This window comes from Scomber scombrus, chromosome 7 (genome assembly GCF_963691925.1).
Source record: "Scomber scombrus chromosome 7, fScoSco1.1, whole genome shotgun sequence".
NCBI lineage: Eukaryota > Metazoa > Chordata > Actinopteri > Scombriformes > Scombridae > Scomber > Scomber scombrus.
Window position 1 is genome coordinate 8,987,587 of NC_084976.1, and position 21,259 is coordinate 9,008,845.

Here is a 21,259-nt window from a genome sequence, read left to right on the forward strand (position 1 = left end):
AGCATATAGTATGACATTGTACTATACACTGTATGTATGCCACTGACCTTCAGCGCCCCCCCAACTCAAAATGTTTTCAAGCGTCCCTGCTCAGTGGGTGCTAACAAACTTTAGCTCCTGCTTACAGGCACGCATGGATGCTCATGCAGAGAATGTGACCTCTGTTAAATGTGTGTATCTTTGCTGAAAAACTGAGTTTATAAATGCAACATGATGCTGGGAACAGGAGACAAAGACAGGCTGAAAGGCTGACAGGTGTTATGTGAAATTACAGGCTCCCTTCTCTCTGTGTGGTTGTGGATTTCACTGCTCTTTCACTTCTCTCTGGCCTCACCTCTCTCAACATCCATCTGTAATCCTCTCATTTTTTCCTGCCCACTCCTCCGCCACTTTCTCTCTCAGCCCACCTTCTCGCACTGTGTGTGTGTGTGTGTGTGTGTGTGTTAAAGGGATGATCTTTTGATGCCCTCGCAGTGTATGAGTACTTTCTCTGTCTACTTTCAGCGGTTGGCCATTGTGTTTGCAGCCGTCATAGTGCTCTCCCACTCACTCCATCAGAAACCAGGCCTGTGTAGGGGCCTAAATGAATATTGATTCTCCCTCCAGTGCTGAATACTGCTGGGGAAAAAAAAAAGGATGAGTGTGTTGTTCGCAATGAACAGAATGGGCCTGATGGGGGGGGAGAAGAGAGGATGATGATTAGGATGATGGTGATCATGATGACGATAATGATAATGGTGATGATAATGACTGTGTCAGTGATCAGAAAGCATGATGGGAGCTATCAGTCGATGCATGTATGTGCGTGTTGCTTGTATGACGGCGCCGTACAGTTAATCTAATCACTGTATTAATGCTGAAATGTTTGTGTGTGTGAAATAAATGGCAAATAATGCGATCGTGAGGTGTTGGAAGAAAAATCATAAAATCTGGACACAGTTGTTAAAAATTAGGCTCAATCTTTATTGTCAGAAATGAAAATGCATTAATGGATTTTAGAGGTTTTCCAAGAACTTACAAATAAATGAAGGGTTGTCCCAGAACTGAAATGTATCCTTATCACTTCCTTTTACTGTTACACATAAACATATCTATAAGATCTGTTTTTAAATGTTTCAAACCACTGTTTTGTAACTAATAATATACTAATTACTACAAAGGATGGAAGGAGAAATGTCATTAGAACAGAGAGAAAATAATAAACCTTTGTGTCACAGGACACATGAGCAAACTTCTAACATCAAAAAACAAACTCAAAGTAATATCAAACAAAGATTTTATGAGGCAAACAAAACACACTTGCATGAAAACCACTGAATACATATTTTCCTTTTTGGTGAGCCATTAAACTCATCATATTAAATGCATTTAAAAAAATATTTCAGGAGGAAATATATTCATTTTCTAAAGTTGCATGGTATTAATCAAGTGGTTAATGTAGTCTTGGTGGTTGTGAGGATTGCAAATTAACTCACTTAGCACCAAAACCTCTTTCCTTCGCCGTCCCACTAAACGAATCATGTCTAACCTGAGTTCAGCATAGCCCAAGAGAGGAAAAAAACACACAAACCAGAAATGATGAGAAAAAAATAATTCAAACTGTAAAATGAAACGGGATAAGGGAAGAGGGAGACTCCCAGAAATAGATTTCCTGGCAAACATTCTTTCTTCTGGGAAAATCAGAAATAAAATGACAAATGTACCTCTTTCACTTCATTACTCCCTCCTCTACCCTTCCAGGACTATATTATGAGGCGCTCCGTCCAGGTAGACCACCATCTCTTCTCCAGCCTGCTGCTCTGTCTGCTGCACTTCCTCACCTGCCCCGGCCTCTCCATACACGCTTCCCTCCACCTGTAAGGTGCAGTTGTCCAGCTCCGTCACAATGTAGTGAGTGCCCTCGTCATTGACGATGACCTGAGTTAAACCTTCCTTCATCATCTGAGACGCTGCCAGCTGCAGCACTTCCTGCATCTCCTCCTGATTGGCCTCCTGGATGACCTGCAGCTCCTCCCGCTCTTGTTTCACCTCAGGCTGCACAGCCTCAGCCATCTCTGGGGTCAAGACCTCATGAACAACGGCCGCCTCTCCATGCATTTCCTCCTGATGGCCCATTTCACTGACAGCACTGAGCAGAGCGTCCAGAGCCGTGGACGACTCCGACACAATGTGACTTTGTCCTGCTGCCCCAATCGCTACCCCTCCTCTAGCCACAGCCCGCAGCTCTTCCCTGGCTTCCCCTGACTCCAGCACCACGTACTGGGTGCTGCCTCCGGCCAGGTGGGCCCCTGCAGATGCCACTTCCCTGCCTGAGGCTATGACTTGTCCATCTTCAGTGATGTGGAGCACCTCTGCCACCTGGCCGGCCATGGCCAGCGTCTGCAGGGTGGCAGCGGCCGATTCCTCCAGGGCCTGGTCAATGGTCACCTCTTCATCGCCGTAGCCCTGGATGATGATGACCTGCTGGACTGATTCATCATGGCCAGATGCATCTGAAGAACTCTTCCTGCGCACAGGGGATTCCACAGACTCTGACTCCACAAAAGTAGCCCCCTGACCCTTCAGACGACACTCGAAAGACTTGGACACAATACCTGTAATAACAAAAGAACACAATTCACATTAGATTTCATTTTTGGTACGATGCTGATACTTTTATTACAAGCAATTCAGTGAAATAGAAACAAGCCTCAATTCCTACACTGATTAAATTGAACCAAAACTGAGCTTTCTGCATACCTTTAGTGCCAGACACTCTTTCTGTGGTCACTGTATGTATTATAACAATGAAGGAGAAAAGATCATGATAACTAAAATGAAAGACAGAAGGGATTTTTTTCCCTTTTTGTCCAAAAACATATTATAAAGAGAAAGCTATTTAGGGGCAAGATGGCCAGGATCACATCCAAAAGCACTAAAATACACATTGCAATTACTGTCCATACCACACATGGCTGCGTAATGTTCTTGATAACTACAATTGTTGAACTTTCTATGTTTGTGCATCCATCACTGTGAGAAAAAGCTATAAGGAAAACTAAGTTAAAATAAAAGGTGACATAACACTTCACATATTTGTGTCACTTAGTGCATGAAAGGAGACAGAATATGGAGATATTAGACTGGCGGAAGAGTGTGGTGAGATACGGCTGGTGCTAATTGAGCCACAGTGCGCCCTCTCAGATCACAGGTTGCCATGGCGTCTCCAAGGTGACAGGAACAGTGTTAGAAATGCCATTGTTTAAACAGCGCCTGGCTCAGACACTTGTAGGCTAATCTATGCAGAAAAATGGGAATTTGAGACAGTGAAGAGCAGACTCTGTTCACACCTGAGCCTCTGAACTTATTGTACAAATACTGAAAACACACATATCACTGTATATATTGACCCTCATTTGCAATGTTTTAGTTTAACCTGAAACTTTGCACTTGAAAGTTTGCACATTCGACAACACTTAAAAGCTTTGAAACCCCTTAAAATTCAGAAAACTCTCTTCAAAATTCAAACTTTTTGGGAAAAAAACAACAAAAAAAACACATTTTTTTTTTTTAAAAGCTTGGGTTCCTGAAAAGTTGACATTTTGGTAGTACAAGGTTTGCCCCCAAGGGTAGCAATGAAATCACACAGATCTCCCAGGAACAAACTCATCAATCATTGATATTCCTATCTCCCACTGACATTTAATGTCCTGCACTCGCAAGGTTGACAATGTGATCAGAAAGTCAGAGTTGTGCTGCAAACGGTCTCTGACCCAGCTGTGCCCTGTCCTCAGTGTAAACAGGTACAGACATGTGTTAGCTTTAACTTTGACTCTTACAGGACAAATAGACAGTGAACAGTCGTCCTTTGGTGAGAGCAAGCTTAATTGTGCATAGATAGACTCTCAAAATGGACTACTGCTACATTTTTATGAGCCTGTCCATGAGTGGCTGGGGGAAACAATGAACTCATATTTACATATAATATTACATATTTTAAGGGTGGGACCTGGATAAATAGAAGTTTTAGATGCTGGTTTAAAGAAACACACCACATCTCCCAGCTTCAGCTCAGAACACAGTTTTAAAGCATTAAAGGTACTTAATTAACTAAAAAAATGCAGTGTGTTTTGGCTTTTTCTGGCAATGCATCAACTGATGCATTCTTGTCAGTTCAAGACTTTGAAGAAGTACTTTTATTTTATTTTCCTTGATCAATCATTCACCCTACATCTACTTATAAATCTGTCCATTGCCCGTGTTCACTCGTCAGTATGATAGATCATTAGAAACTGGCATCATTTTAAAAGTGAGAAGATGAAAACTTGTTGCAGCTCTAATGCCGGATGGTTATGACACAAACACACACATACACCCACACCTGTCTACACCTGCCAGGTTTATTTTGGGCAACAGTTAAAAAAGAAAGAACACTGGACAAAAAGCAAGCTGTTTCGAGATCTCTTTTTACAAAGACGTGTTTGATTCATGCAGAAAGGGAGAAAACGTAACAATGTTTTTGGTGCTGCTTAGTCATAACGGACGTAATTAATGACAGAGAATGAACAAATATGCATGTCACAGAGAAAAAAACAGACAGCAGGACAGTTAAGTAAGATTGTAGTGGACGGACGGAGTGATTAACTGAGTCCACAGCTGTTATCCTCACTCATCACTCAGAGGATTTTTCTCAGTCTGTTTTCATACCTGGATGGTTTAAAATGCTTTCTAAAAACTCTGAAACTGTGTTCCTTTCAGCATGAGTGAGAACACAGAACCCAGACCAGGGTCCTGTTTAGAGGGAGCTTTCTGTTAAGAATTGTTTGGAATGATAACAGAACATTTTGTATCATGGTTTTAATACATGTGGCCAATTATACTTCTTTATGCCTTTTGATTTTTGCATGTGAAATACAACCAACACAGCATACAGCTCATTCTACTGGCCTGTGTTTTCTCTCTACTCCCCTGATACTGTATATCTATTGTATCTCTAATCATACGTAGTGTAAGATAACACAATGTGCATTTGTTTAAAGGCAAATTAGCAAAGAATTCATTGTGACGCCGCAGTCCACAGGCAACGAGTCTGCGTAGTATATATCAGCTCAGTCTATTTGTATCTCAAGTGACAAGCACAGTAGTTAGTGTATGGAGGGAGTCAGCATTGTCGAAGACAGCCAGAGGAAGTTGGCATTTTGAGCAGCATAGGTTACCTATTTTCACAAAGCTACAGGGCCAATGCTAACTGCCTACGCCAGAACGCTGCAAGCTGAGAGGTCGGAGGAGAGGACAATAACTCAATGGCTGTGCAGTTTCTGCCGCATTACCATAAAACCTGTTTATGTGTGTGAGTGTGTGTGTGTTCTTAAGAGAGAGGGAATATTTATGTGTCAAACCCTCACTCGGCTCAGTAAAGCTCAGTTTTGCCTGTTTAAATATGTGTTAATCCATGTATGTCTGTGTGTGAATCTGTCAGTTTACATATTATATGTATGAATATGCCAGTATGTAGGTATAATGTTAAGGTTAGGCTCTGGTGGTGTGTATCTGTGCAATAAGTGCTCCTATATGTAAAGTATTTGTATGTATATGCAAGTCCCAGTATGTGCTCGCAAGCCTACTTATGTGAGTGCGTGTTGTGCTTGTGGGGATGGTAAGGCTATGCGTTGCTAGTGTGTGTCACATTAGCCATGGGGTGCTGTCGGCGGGTCCCAGCGGCGGCCCGCTGAGGTTTATGGAGTGTCACTCAGTCGCTGCAGCCGTGAATCAAGTTAATGTTGCAGATCCCATCTCTTCAGTTGTCCTGCGCTCCCGGTGGAAGAACAACATTTGAACAGCGTGATTTGGCCCCGGCGAGAGGCTGATGCCTGTTTAATATGTGTTTTGAGTGTTCTGACTGACTGATTCCTTTAACAGGAAGAAGGAGAGAGGATGATAGAGAGAGAGAAGCAGGCTGCTTTATTGGCTGTGATCTCAAACAAGATGGAGGCTCCCTGAGAGGAATAAAACAACAGGGGGAAGAAAAGGATGTGGAGATGGGTGGTGATGTCATTTTGATTTCCAGATGACACAAACGTCTGAAAGAAAGTCTTCCTGTAAAATTGAATCAGTCACTAATAATAGACTAGTGGAGGGATGATATTAAATGATTTAAAAAAAACAAACTTTTTATATGAATTGTATACTAATTAGTTTTATAACAGAGTACAGTGTACATCTTTGTTATCTCATACTCTCATCTTATTTCCCTATACAAGTGTATGTGAGAATGTGAACTGTAAGGATTATGGAAGACATCAGAGGGAAAGAAAAAAGAGTGAGATGATTGGAAGCACCAGAGATATCTATCGTCTATTTTGTAAACAAAAAAAGAAAAAAGTCAATAGTTTGTAGCTGCATTGTCTTTTTTTTCCCTTTTTTGAGGCAGGAGTGTATTCCTATAATAAGGTTGGACCAGGAAGAAGTATTTAAGTAGGGACACAGACTGGTTTAAAGTACTGTACTGTACTCTGAACAGCAGTTCTCTGAAAACAACTCAGAGTCTCAAATAGATCTACTACAAACTGAAAGCCACCAACTTTACCGATTACGTGCACCTGACAAACGACCTGAATGAGTTCTATTCTTGATTTGAAAGACAATGGGACAGTACTGACACCATCCAACAAGCTCCAGACCTGGGCTTCTCCACACCCGACTACCTCTGAAGGGCCCTCCTCCTTCTCCTTCCCCTGCTCCTCCTCCACTTCCTCTACCATAATGACGACTTTCTCTATCCTGGAAAGGGATGTTAACAGGCTGACAGAACCCCCACAAAGCATCTGGACCACACTCTGTCTCTCCCTCCACCCTGAAGCAGTGTGCAGGTCAGCTGTCTTGCATGTTCACAGACATTTATAAAATACCCCACTGGAGACATGCCACATACCAGATTGCCTCAAGACCTCCACCATCATCCTCATCCCCAAACAACAAGGACCACAAAACTAAACAATTACAGACCCGTTGCCACCTTGGTAATGAAGCCTTTTGAGCACCTTGTACTGTCCCACCTCAAATCCATCACTGACCCAACCCTGGATTCCTTGCAGTTCGCCTACAGAACCAACAAGTCTGTGGACAATGCTGTACACATGGCACTTAATCCTCCAGCACCTGGACTCTGCAGGAACTTATGCCAAGATGCTGTTTATGGATTTTACTTATATATCATCCCGGTATCTGCAGTAGGACAAGATCTCCCAGGTGCATGTGCCCGACTCTACCTGCAGGTGGATTACCAACTTCCTGTCTGACAGGAAGTTTCACTTCTCCCAGTTTCACACCAACAGCTGCACTTCCAAGCATCAGTCCATCAAACTCCTGAAGTTTGTATGACACCACCCTCACTGGGCTCATCTCTGATGGGGATGAGACCGCCTACAATACAATACAATACAACTCGGAGCTCAACTCTCTAAGGACAGTGGAGATGGTTGTGGATTTCAAGAGGAACACAGCCCGCGCCGCCCCATCAACCTGCCATAAGCAATGATGGTGCACTTCTACCCCGCCATCATTGAGTCCATCTTCACCTCCTCCATCACCATCTGGTACGCAGCTGCAACTGCTAAGGACAAGGGCAGACTACAGCGAATCTGTGCCTGAAGAGGTGATCAGCTGCAATCTGCCGTCACCCCAGGACCTGAAATCCTCCAGGATGCTGAGGCAAGCAGGAAAGATCATGGCCTGCATCGTATACCACTCCACCACCAGGGTGCCTCTTTTAGCTCCATTCTACTTTTTGCCATAAATCAGATGTCAAACTTGGTAGAAGCATAGATTTTTTTCTTTATACAGGAGAGCAGCAATTTGCTCTAACAACTGATTTTCAAAATCACATTGTGGCAGTTGTACAAATAATGTCAAACTGGCCAAGAAATGTGTGTCACCAATATCTAATATTTATTATGTGAAGAAAGATGAAATAAACAGTTCAATAAAAACAGTTATAATAATCTGCATTCACTTATTCTCTTTGTACTTTACTTTGTGTAATCTTTTTCTGTCAATTCTGACAGAATTTGACAGAATACAACTGCACTGGGTGATGACAGTGAACCCTATCATAAGAACTGTGTGATGCTAGATAACCTCTAATGGATGAAATGATAGTGAAATTAAACTAAACCTGATTTTGATGAGGACTTCTCTGGAACTCCTTTAAGAACTATTAGGTGATCCCTGGATTATAGTCCGCTAACCATTTGTACAGTGTGACTCCGTGCCTCACAGCAGTCAGTGTGCTAGGTACACGGAGCCTCTTTGCTCAGTGTACGGTGCAGATGCAATTATTGATCAGTGGATCAATGAGCTGGCCAGTGGCGGAGGCCCGGGGCTTCTAAGTGGCATTACTTCAGCTCGGAGAGGCCGCCAGGGGAGCGGTCAGACAGCACTTACCAGCAGTTAGAGAAATTAACCTTAACACTGAGACACCAGGACATACACAATCAATTACACTCGCTGTAACACAGGTCAGCTTGCTGCAAATGTAAGCTTACTTGCACATGCACATGTAATCAGGCCAGCACACACACTCTCTCACACACACATGCTGGTCTTGTTATACCAGTTCTATTCATTCTTTAATCCCTGAACCTAAATTTAACCCTCACACACACACACACTGAACGACAAAGAAATCAACCTGAATAGACACAAAGGAAAGCAAAGTCAATTATACTGTATCAAGCCATAACACAAGAGAGGACAAAAAAACATGCTCGCCATATCAATTACAAGGTCAATGGCAGGACCATGAAAAAGCCAGAGCTTATAATCAATTCTTAGCCACAGCACAAAACCCTTTACAATCCTTTTACCAGCCGATTACCTTCAATTATAGATATGAAGCCAGTGCCTTAAAAAGAGCATGATGGAGACTCCTAAACCTGACACACATATGGCTGTTATTTGTGGGGGAATTTTTACAGACGAGGTGGGGATGTGTGTGTGTGTGTGTGTGTGTGTCACTGGTGTAGGCTTTTGAAGGTGACACTGCTAAGTAGATAAAGTGTCAGTTCTGGGTGTATCCAGGTCACCGGGGAAGGCCTACGTACAAGAGTGTGTAGTGTTTGTGTGTGTATTATTAAGCATTTGTATTTCTGTTTATTTCAATGAACATGCATTTTATAGAGTATGTATTTTTTTAAGTAATACACATGGTGTTAGTGTTAGGGTTAGCTGTTAATGTGTTTAGTTTTACGGTTATTATTGTATATGTTATATGCAGTTTTGGTCTTCATTTTCTTGTTAAGTGTATTTTGGCCATAAAGGTACAGTTTTAAAGGTTTGTGGTATTTTTTATGCAATATATTTATAAAAATAAACACCAAATAAAAAAAATGAATGTGTTTGTGTTGCGATATTTTATCAATTAAACTTTTTTTACATGCTGCTGCAAAATAGGATATTTTTAGTAGTATAAAATATGTCAATGTATAGTTTATGTTCAAAAGTTAATTTCTTTACAAATAAAAAAAACTGATGTATACTGTATATTAACTGTATGTATTAGTAGACTGGTGTTTGTGTGGACACAGTATTTAGGTTTATACAAATTGTGCTGAATTCATCTGTGTGCTACATGCTGTATGTGTTTATTGACTTTTATTTGAGTGTGTGTATTTCAGGATCTTCTTTGGGCGAGCTGTGTACATGATGACCTTACCTGCCTCTCTCTCCTCCCCTGTGAGGCCTCAGGCAAAGCTGCATCTGCTTCCTTTGCGTGTTTGTGTATGGGCGGGCGGGCGTGTGTGTGTGCACTCAAACTAGCAGGTCAGCTGAGGTCCGGCTAGTGATGGCTCTACTTTGTCTGGTAGGGACAGCCGCTACTGTCACCTTTACAAACGCCATGAATCAACGCCAGGGAAGACAGGCCGGCCGACCAAAAAACAACCAATTATACAGCAGCCAGATTGACACCGGGTGGACAGGGCAGAGAGAGAGATGGAGACGCACTGAACACACCCCAAGGACGAATAAACAGAAGAGAATGAGGGCACAGACTGACAGAGGGCCTTCTGGGCTATAACACCGATACAGTGGCTTTAAAGGCCAATATTAATACATCAGTCAGCCAAAGAAAGAAGTGAAAATCTCACAAAATCATTCTGTCAAAAAAATTAATGCCTGTGCTGTTCATTTCTATTACCAAATGATGTAACACAATGTTTAGTCTACAGCAGGTTCATAAAGACTATTAAAAAGGTCTTTCATAGCATAAATCCTCTGACACACAGGAAGTTATGTGTTTTATGTTTTTGGCTGTGAAGTGTTTTTTTTTTTTATTTTTATAGTGTTTCCTGGTTCCTGTGAAAAGAGGAGTGTTTTCTCAAGTTTATAGTCTCTTTATTTAGAGTCTCCCACAAAAAGGGGGGAGTGGGGCCTGGCAGGAAAACATGTAGGTCTGAGAAACACCTACAAGTTGATTTCATCCATGTTTCTTGACTCTGGTACCATGTGTAGTGGAAGCTAAGAGGGTGAATTATGTTGTTTGCAATGTCCAGATTAAAACCTCATTCATGAGCATAAATAACAAAGATCTGATAGGAGTGCAAGCCAAGCCAAAAATCTCAGAATGTTGCTTTAGAAGTATTTAATCTGTTGCATCAGGTTGCAATGAAACTAAAAGTGTAACCTGGACTTGGATCCAGGAAACTGTTTGCATTGTGTTAAGTGGTGAATTGCACTTGTTCAGATGACTATCTGGCAGAACAGCCATATATTGTAGTTATGTTAACAGAATACATAAAAGATGGATTTGGTCTGCCTCACATAGTCAAAGCACAAGGTCTTTATTATTGTGCTAATATCTTTTATCTCTATTCAGTAACCATACAAGGAGAAAATATGTTACTGAAGGTGGTCCCAACATACTTTACAAGATCACACTGCAGCTTCAAGGCGAGTTGTGTTTGTAACAAAACTGTCTACTTTTTCTTTCTCACAAACAAGAAACCATTACCTGAAGTCAAAGTTAACAAGACAGGTTGAGGAACATGGATATACCATAAAACCACATTTATCTATTTCACTCAAATAACTCCTGGTCATCACACAGGAAACATATCATTGTCATATTATTATGTTTAATACAGAAGACAAGACATAAAAACATGAGAATATTTAAGAAAGCAATGGCCACTCAGAGCCAAAATACCAAAATCACTGGACGATGAAATATAGAAGCCCTCCGATTGAGGTGGAAAGGACTCATAAGGTGGAAAGTGCACAGACACAGACAGACACACGCACACGCACACGCACACACACACACGCACACACACACACACACACACACACACACACACACACACACACACACTTACACACACACCGTAACAGTGGTCATAGGGAGCACAGGTCAGTGTCCTGCTCTCAGCTCTTTTTTTGCTGACAGAGGATGACCCAGTGCAAGTATAATCTAGTCCACACTAACTTTATCCCCCTCATGTCCCCCAGGTCTGAGACAGAGAGAGACAGAGAGATATATTCAACAGAAGATGGAGGTGAAGGTGGAAAAAAAAATAATGGGGAAAAACATCTCAATTACATCTTCATCCTTTCACCACTGAATAACTTTCTGTCTGTTCTGGTGATTAACTTTGTTATTGTGCCGTTTTATTTTGAGTTGACTCGTTTTAAAAATATTCAACATGATATATGGTATCAAACTGATTCAGAAGAAAATGATAGAAAGTTTCATAACACAAACAACTTACTACTCTACTTTGTAGATTTTTCTAAAGAGATGAAAGTAGAATATAACAAAAATGAGGAGAAGATTCAGTTTTCAGGGAGTGATGAGTAAGACTTAGGAGGCAACTCAGGATCCCTCAGCAAATAGTCACAACTGTCTTTATATGTCAGACTATCATCATGCAGGAGCTAACAGCTTCCTGTGAGGACTGAATGGTAGGCGGAGGCCATATATGAGGTTGTCCAGGTTAGCCAGTATTGTTGGTGGAGGAAGCATGGATTGAGCTGGGAAGTCCCATCTGCAAGATGAAGCAACGCTTTGCATCACAAGGGCTGAGTGAGAACAGTGTCATCTACATCAACACGCACGAGCTGCTGACAATTCATCCATTTGGCGATGGATAAAAGGAAAGAACGTGTGGGAGGTTGCCACAATCGCACAAAGTGAGGCCTGATCAACCTCAGCAGGGCTTGCCAGCGAGCGGGCGTCTGGCGCTGAAAGGCCTGAAAACACCTGACGACCACAGGTTACATCACCAATATTGTGTCCTAGAAACGGATTAGAAGCTGCTTCGTTTCATCCTTAAAATGACTAACCAGATATGACTAATGTATTACTTTTTTGTTAGGAGTGCTGCTTATTTCCCTGATGCTGTAAATCATAGCTATTTGCTCTGTGCAGATTAAGGTCAGAAACGATCACGGTGTGATGGCCAGATGTGAGTGGGAAAGAAAAGAGAAAGCGTGAAAGCGCCTCATCCAAGAATAGGAGAGAGGGAAGGTTGACATGAAACAATAACAAAGATCACAACACTCTTCTTTCCCATATCCTCCCCCCCTTTCCCTTCTCTCACTCTCCCCATTAGGCCTTCTTTCTATCTCTGCGGCCTGTTTCCTTCTTCCTCTCTCTCGTCTTTCTCTCAAAATCTCTGGAGGTGGACCTTTGATTGCTTCTTTAATTAGCCATGTCAGACGGCTCCTTGGATTTACTGGGGATGTCGAACTTCTGCAGATAATTACATCCCTTTCACTTTCTCTCCATTGCGACGTTCACCCCTCCCTCCCTCCATCCATCCCTCCATCCTCCTTTCACTGTGCCACCCCTATCTATCCCTCTCACTCACTCTCCCATGATTTAATGATTAATTATGGATGTGAGTTTGAGAATAAAAGCTTTTTCGCTAATCAAAATGAAATTCCCCCCCCCATTCTTGTAATTACAGTGTGAAGATGATGTTGCTGATGTCTTTTTGTTGCCAAGGCCTGGCCCTCGTAGTGATCTGAGGTCCGTCAAGGCGGATGAAACGAATAATCGTGACATAATGGCTGCTTCAGAATTTCTAAAAAAAAACCTGGAGAGGGTTGGGGGGAGGGGGGGGGGAAAGAATAAACAAAGAGTAAAGACAGAGGACAGAGAAGCAGAATGCTATGAAGGATGTCTGTACAGAAGCTTAGAATAGGAATCAAAGCCAGGCCTAAAACTACAAGCTGAACAACAGCCATCAGCCATGGAGACAATGTTCTTTTTGTTTTAATTTAATGAGTTTTTTAAAAAATTGCAAAGGGTCCAGTCTTGTTTGCACTAATTTTGTTACACTGTATTGATATAAATGGGAAAAAAACAAACAAACTGATAAAGATGCTTTTTATAGATACTGACTGAATACCAATCCAATCTAGACTGGTGTTTGATTAAGCGGACCTTTTAACCTATCTCACAAGAGATAGAAATTGTTTAAAAAGCGGATTAATGGAAAATAAGATACTGTACTTGCATCTGGCTGCAGTTTCAGCTCAACCTTTGTTTACATTTATGCTCAGTGAGAACAAATAGCAAAGCTGTTCTTCAACATATTGATGAATTATGGTCCAGGTTGCCTCTCTTTTAAAATACAAGTGCTCTGTGGAGCAACTGGAACAACACAGATGGCAATACAACACAATGATCTATCAAAACACTTGAATGCACAGCTTACTTTCTTACTAGAGATTGTGCATTGCTTGTTGCTTTTATGTAAAATTCAAGAGTATAATAACACATCAATTCAATCCAGTGATGTATTGTATTAGCTTTGGTAATAAAAATGGATTACACTACTGCTCTGATGAGCTTTCTTGCTCTCAGACATGATTATCACGCTCAATGTAAATCCTAAAATGTAAAGTATTTGAAACTGTCATAATGTCATATTGTTAGATTAAAGAGCTGCTAATAGTTGAATTTTGAAATGCAAATTTTAGTGCAATTCATCACATGATGTCAAATCTATTTTTCAAAAACACTACATAGAGTGAAAATGAATTATACATAGGCACCACAGTTCCTACATATGGACCAGGGAGACATTAAATGTCTTTCACACAGAGTGAAGGTGAGAAAAGTATATTGAATGTGGTAGTTTGGTCAAAAGGTGGACGCAGAGGAAGAGACAGAGAGAACAGAGCCTACATGCTTCCAGTGAGAACATCCCAGCAGAGATGTGTTAGGGAGGGCTGCACCATGCAAATACTTTCTGATTTACATAAACATTTTGTACTGAGGCATTTGTCTTTACCATACAAGTCTATATCAGCTTTTCATCCTTTGTGTTTTATGTTTACCGTTACTGTAAGATGCACACAGAGCCAGGGTACAAGGTGCACACTCATGGTGAGAGAAAGTGGTGAATGTAGATGTTTTTGAAGTTTTGATGGATACCAGAAGATAATATTTGGTAAGAAATACAAAAACATACTTTCTATGCACTTTCTTTAGTTCTTTAGACATTTGAAGCAATGATAGAGAGATTACGTTGATGAAGACATTCGCTTTTGACACAAGTTGAATGTATTAAAGTGAGTGATGGACTCTTGAAGGACAAATAACATGTTGCGTTATGTTGTAAAAGCTGACGTGGCACCGTTTACACTTTATGAACTGCAGCAGCTCAGAACATGTTCTTAAACAATTGAGACAAACTGTAACACAAGTATTAAAGTAGATACAATCAAAGCAGCAGAGGTCAAGCAATGAACCCTATACTTCCCATTACGTAACCAATAGCATTCTTTCATTAAACCTCATATCATAGAACTGAGAGTACACTTTAAAGCAAGTAGTTGCAAGGATGCATTTATATAAAGAGTTATTTCTTACATGACAGTAGTGCATTAATACAAATATAACTGATTTTAGTTTCTGCTTGTTTAGCTTGTAATCATAAGCTAAAATAATAGTTTACCCTCCTTTTTATTTACCACAACATCAATGATGCCAACTAAATCAAAGCCTGACCATCCATACATCCACACAGAATACAGTATGACAAGTCCCTATTGTTCCCCACTGAGAAGACTCACACTCGTACACAACACACACACACACACACAACACACACACACACGCACACACGCACACACACACACACACACACACACACACACACACACACACACACACACACACACACACACACACACACACACACACACACACACAGGTCTGTTTAGCTTAGTCTCCGATCCTCCCTGCCATATTTACTGGGTATTTACCTAACAGAGGCATGCTGGAGATATTTATCGTCCTGATGGCTCTATATATAGGGCTGAGGAGCTTGGTGAGAGGAGAGGCAGGCGCGGTGGGAGGTTGCTCCTCTAATCTCCATCTCCAGGCTGACAGGCTTGAGAAGGCCCTAATGAATGGCTCTTTTCATCTGCACGACTGTGTGTATGTGACAGTATAAATATTTAGCAATATTGGAGTCAGCTCGTGATTTTACACAGATGGAGTGATTGATGGCTCAGCCCCCTGACGCATGCCAAAGACCATCCTGGAGATATTATATAAACCACAGCTTCTCTCTCCCTCCATCATCATCTCCATCTCGCGCTCTCTCTATCTTTCACACTGCCTCCTCTGCTCTCCGCCTCCTTCCCAGCTTGTCTCCTCGCTGTCGATCCGCCCTCTGTGGCTCTGCCAATTTGCTTCACTGTTGAATTGCTATCATACAGTGTGGTGTCTCTACGGCTGTAAGACAAGCTAAATCAGAGGAAAACAACCTGACAGGGAGGAAAGTCTGAGGAGATTGGCATCGACATGTTACAGTACAAACCAGCTTGGTATTTCAAACCGCTTATTAAAACACATTTTTCATAAAACGACGTCCTGGAACAACTCTTACATGCTTTATTTATTTGATATTAATTAATTTTTCATTAGCTTTGTCTTGTTTTTATCATTGTTTGACTGTTTTACCATGTTTTCATTTTCTTAGGCTGCCTGCCTAGTCTGCAAACTTTGGAGAAAAAAAAAAGAAGAAGTTTTTTACACAACATCAAGATGATGCATATTATGATGTACACATAAACAGTGTGTATTTCAGTGCTGTTCCCATGCTCTTGCACTGTATATACAGTAAATCAAAGGTTTAAGTGGACATGTGTGTGAGAGAGTGAGAGCTGCACTTCAGCTCAGCCGGCACACTTGCACGTAAGCAAAGACATACAGTACATATGCACACACACACACACACACACACACACACACACACACACACACACACACACACACACACACACACACACACACACACACACACACACACACACACACACACACACACACACATTCAGAAACACATGCACAAAATGCTGTCATCTGTGCCAGAAAGAAACCAGACCAACCGCCACACTGTCTGAGCAATACACACACACACACACACACACACACACACACACACACACACACACACACACACACACACACACACACACACACACTAACACACACACACACACACACACACACACACACACACACACACACACACACACACACACACACACACACACACACACACACACACACACACACACACACACACACACATTTTACTGCCAATATACTGCAGGATCTCTCTATGAAGAAAAGTGTGTGTATATCCAGTTTGGTTTAGCTATACTTGTGAGGACTGACTTGTGAAAGCTTTTGGCTATTATTGTTTTGGGGACAGTTTGGCTGGTTGTCATAGTGATTTCGGAGTCAATCCTTACAATCTGGGCTGGGATACAAATAGTGGTTTAGTTACAGGTACAACATAGGCTGGAGTCATTTTAGTTAAGGTAAATCTAAACCTCAGGGGAACTATCCTAAAAGAAATCTATTGCTTTGGTGGTGTGTGCGTATGTTTGTGTGTATGCGCGTGTACAACAGAGACCTTTTGCATAGGTCTATGCATAGCCAATTAAACTAAATACATGAACAAAATCCCTGAACAAATATATGAGGACTTTAAGGGGGGATGTTGAAGATGTATTAACCTTGTAATTGCCTGTGTAAAATATGCTCCTCTGGTAATGAAATTTCCTGCTTTAATTTGAAAAAAATGGGGAAATATCTCTCCTTTTTTGCCTTGTGTTTTCTCATTTAATTGCATTTAAAACTTCAATCTCAAACACCCCCACCGCTTTTATGGGGGGAAGGACCAGTGCTGAATCGCCACATCTATTAATCTAACTGTCCTTTATCGGAATTAGCATTCAAATGTGATCGGTTCCACTGCGCCTTTGCCACTGCTTGTAATTCCAACAAAATCCACTCCTATGCAATAACTACAGTGCCCTTCAAGACCACTGCCACCTCCCACTTGCTTTGAGAGGTATTGATTTTTATTTGTTCTGTAATGAGAACAATTAGTCTTTTTCATGCCCTCCTTCATCTATCACCTCCATGTTCTTGTGGCTCTCCCACCCAGTCCGGCCTCTGTCTTTAAACCCAGCTGGAGGTCTGTTCTCTGGGTAGAAGATGCCACTGTCCCCCTTTGCATAGAAAATACAACAAGCTGGAAGACAGATAAGGGAGGACATTTTGCTCACCTGACTGTGGCCTAAAACAAAGCATGAAGTCTTTTGAATTCTTCCAGTCTAATTGGAAAAATAATGCAAGTGGTAAGGTTTATATTTGATTGACAGGTGCTTTTGGAGTATGACACTAACAAGATAAAGCTAATAGGCAACATTTGTACTTTGATTATCACTCCTAAAACTGAAAAAAGAAATGTCTGTTTCTTGGCACAGAGGGAAAGTTTAAATTCAAACTTCTATCAATGCCTCAGTAGCAGATAAATAAACTGTATCCTATCTATCAAAGTGGATGTCTAATCTCTCATTCAATATCTAGCCCAATGTGCCAGCTTGACTCTAATTAATACGGTCAGGAGAAATTACCACACTCTAAATCTGGCGCGGCTGATGTTAACATGTATCATAAAATGTGAAAACACAATAAAACACTCACATCTATCCATTAAGAATGCTTTAATTTCCGCTGTAGCAGAAGAGTGGCAGGCCAGACGGACTAGCAGTGATCAGGAGACTTTAGCCTCTATAAACCACCTGATTGACAGGGTGATTTGTGACTGACTGACTGGATAAGTGGCTAGCTGCTCTGTCAGTGTAGCAGTTTGTGCCTGCATACGAGCATGTGGATATGTGTGTGTGCGCATGTGTGTTTGTGTGTGTGTGTGTGTGTGTGTGTGTGTGTGTGTGTATGTGTGTGTGTGCGTGACGTCAGGTCCTTTTTCAGCCATGGCCGGTGAGGAATGAAGTATCTGAAAGAGTCCATTTCTCTTACCGCGCTGCCTGAGCCTTACTTACCCTAATGATGTATATAATAGCCTGCAACTACACTTAACCTGAGCATTACTGTGGCAAAGACTGAGTGGGAGAGGCACACACACACACAGACGCACACACACACACACAAAGGTCTAGTATTCTGAGGACGCTGTTTACCAAAGGCTGTGAGGGCAGGAAACAACCTGGCACGTTGAGAAATGAAAGACTCGCAAATCACACTCCATCAAATCAAATCAAACCATAAGATGTACATTAACATCGACAGCTGTATCCTCGTTTTTTTTCTGATCCCTCGCTCGCACTTCACTCAGCTGCTGACTCATTCTGTTGCTATAAGCTAAATGATACAAGCAGTTAGCATGCTGCATCTGTTGTCTCTTAATTAAACTCATTTTCCTAGATGCCTGTGTATGTTCATACATGCAATATGGAATGTGGCCCTTTCACCTCTTTCGCATTCATTAGCGCGGACGAGAACAAGCTCATCACTTACACGTGCTCCGTAAGTGACTGGATGAATGTGTGCGCACGTGTGTGTTTGTGTGTGTGTGTGTGTGCAAGACAGGTCGGAGACAGTGGAGAGACAGTAAATGACAGAGTCACGTGAGTCGGCTACTGTATGAAACCTCAGATCTAATCAATAGGAGTGAGGAGGACGCCAGGCGCCAGCCAGAGGGTCACCACTCATCACTCAGGTCAGCGGCGAACACACACACGCCTGCGTGCACACACACCTACACACATGCACGAGGGAGGGCACTGCATGAGGGCACATTACTAGACAGGACTATGAGGCAGTAGAGGATGGGTCAGAGAGAGGTTGAAGCACATAGCAACAGAGGGGGAGCTGGATCGATGGGAGAGATTGAAGGAGCTCCGTAATACCAGAGGAGTCACGGATGTCCAGAATACAGCTAAGCAGGGCTAGGAGACAGGTCAGGGGGGTTAAAACAGCCTCACACCGCAGGGAGGAGGCATCGACAGGCCATAAAAGAGGTGAGGCGACAGCGGAACTGACTGATTCTGATGCTCATCATGGTTGAATACGATTGCGGTCAAGAGTATTATCGGTGTAGAAGAGAAACGGAGAAGTCTAATTGGATCAAAAATAATCAGGTTGTGTCTGAAAATTAACAGTTTTACTAATATGACAAATATAGCAGGCTGTTAGCAATGTTTGCAACAGGAGACAGCCTGCTAAGCTGTGGGGGCTCGAAAGAAAGTGGGGCAGCAGAAGAGAGCACCAGAGTGTGTTTGTGTGTGTGTGTTTGTGTGTGTGTGTGTGTGTGTGTGTGTGCGTCTGGGCACGCTGTGTGTGTGCCGTGGCTCTGCAGTAGAGAGACACCGACGGAGAGATGGACTAGGCCTGGTGGCATTTAGCCCTGTTCTATAATGACACTGAAAGCTGGGGAGGAGACACAAGCACCGTTATTGAATTATTGAAGGTGCACGGCGAGGTATAAATCTGCCATGGAGATGCCATTCTGTTGTAACACACACATACGCGCATGCACAGTCACACAGTCACACAGTCACACACACACACACACACACACACACTCATATACACATACAGAGAGGCCCCCGACACACAGCGAGGCTGGCGTGACGACTGCAGGCTTTGACTTGCTGACCTTGAGGTTGTTAAAACAAGCTCTCCGTCAGCTTTTCTGCAAAATATGTTTACCTCGTGTGAGAGGGAGAGAGGGAGAGAGAGAGAGAGAGAGAGAGAGAGAGAGAGAGAGAGAGAGAGAGAGAGAGAGAGAGAGAGAGAGAGAGAGAGAGAGAGAGAGAGAGAGAGAGAGAAAGAGAGAGAGAGAGAGAGAGAGAGAGAGAGAGAGAGAGAGAGAGAGAGACAGAGGAAGAGAAAGAGAAAGAGCTGGAGTGAAAGTGTGTGTGTGCTCTGTGCTGACATTGCCGGAATAAACACAGCGACTCCATCAATTCTTCCGGATTGTGAGGCAAAATAAAAAAAGACGACACTGCGGAGGGAGACATAAAGTAACTACCAACCTGTACTAGCCGGGCTTTACTACACAGCAGCATCATGACTGAGAGAGGAGAGATTAAGCTCTCGGGACGGCAAACAAACATTCGAATCCTGTGAAACCACAGCACGCACGCACACGCACGCACGCACGCACGCACACGCACACACACACACACACACACACACACACACACACACACACAAACACACACACACAGATTAAAAGAGGACGGCGGTATACAGATATACCTGTAGCGAATGCAGCCTGCAAACCGTACATCAACCACCAATTACTGATGTTTATCTCTTAAATAAAAAGAGACAGAGTATTGCTACATGTATTAAGACATCACTATATGTGATAATTCCCTTTTCTTCCTTCCAGCGGAAAGATTTTCACCGTGCGCAAACACATTTTTATTTCCATTATTATTTCTGTATCTCTGTACAGATAGGGAAGTAGTGTTTCTCAGCTCGGTCGCCTCCCACCTCGAACATACGAAACAGAGGCTTCCTACAGAAAACGATGGGTGGATGTAATGTACTGTATGTGTGTGCCAACTAACCGTGTGATAACAGAATGTTGCAAAATGCTTCTATGTACAATTGTTTCTATTTTAGTCTGCTCATGTATGCATATTTGCGCATGTATGTCTGGGCGCTTGTGGATAAGTGTGTGTCCTGTCTGTGCTCTGTAGCCGAGGGGGGCAACTCTTCTTATTAACATCATCAGTCTGCATCATTACTAGGCTGCCTGGGTTGGGCAGCAGGTGCTATGAGAGTGCCAGGGTTACAAACGACCACGGGATCGCTCTCGGAACACACACACACACTCGCACGTACGTACGCGCAGACAAAACACACACAGACAGACTCTGAACCCCCCCTTCAAATCCCAAAAAGGGATGTGGGGTGTCTGTGTCTATCTGTTAT

General features: G+C 42.3%; 1 protein-coding gene across 1 annotated transcript in view; it reads right to left on the reverse strand.

The window, feature by feature from the left end:
- Positions 1 to 959: 959 nt before the first annotated feature.
- Positions 960 to 21,259, reverse strand: part of znf407 (zinc finger protein 407) — a 152,077-nt gene continuing 131,777 nt past the window's right edge. Inside the window, exon 10 of the mRNA XM_062421727.1 lies at positions 960 to 2,594. Within this exon, the coding sequence (XP_062277711.1) occupies positions 1,729 to 2,594 (866 nt within the window). The 3' untranslated portion in view covers positions 960 to 1,728. The remainder of the gene's footprint in view (positions 2,595 to 21,259) is intronic.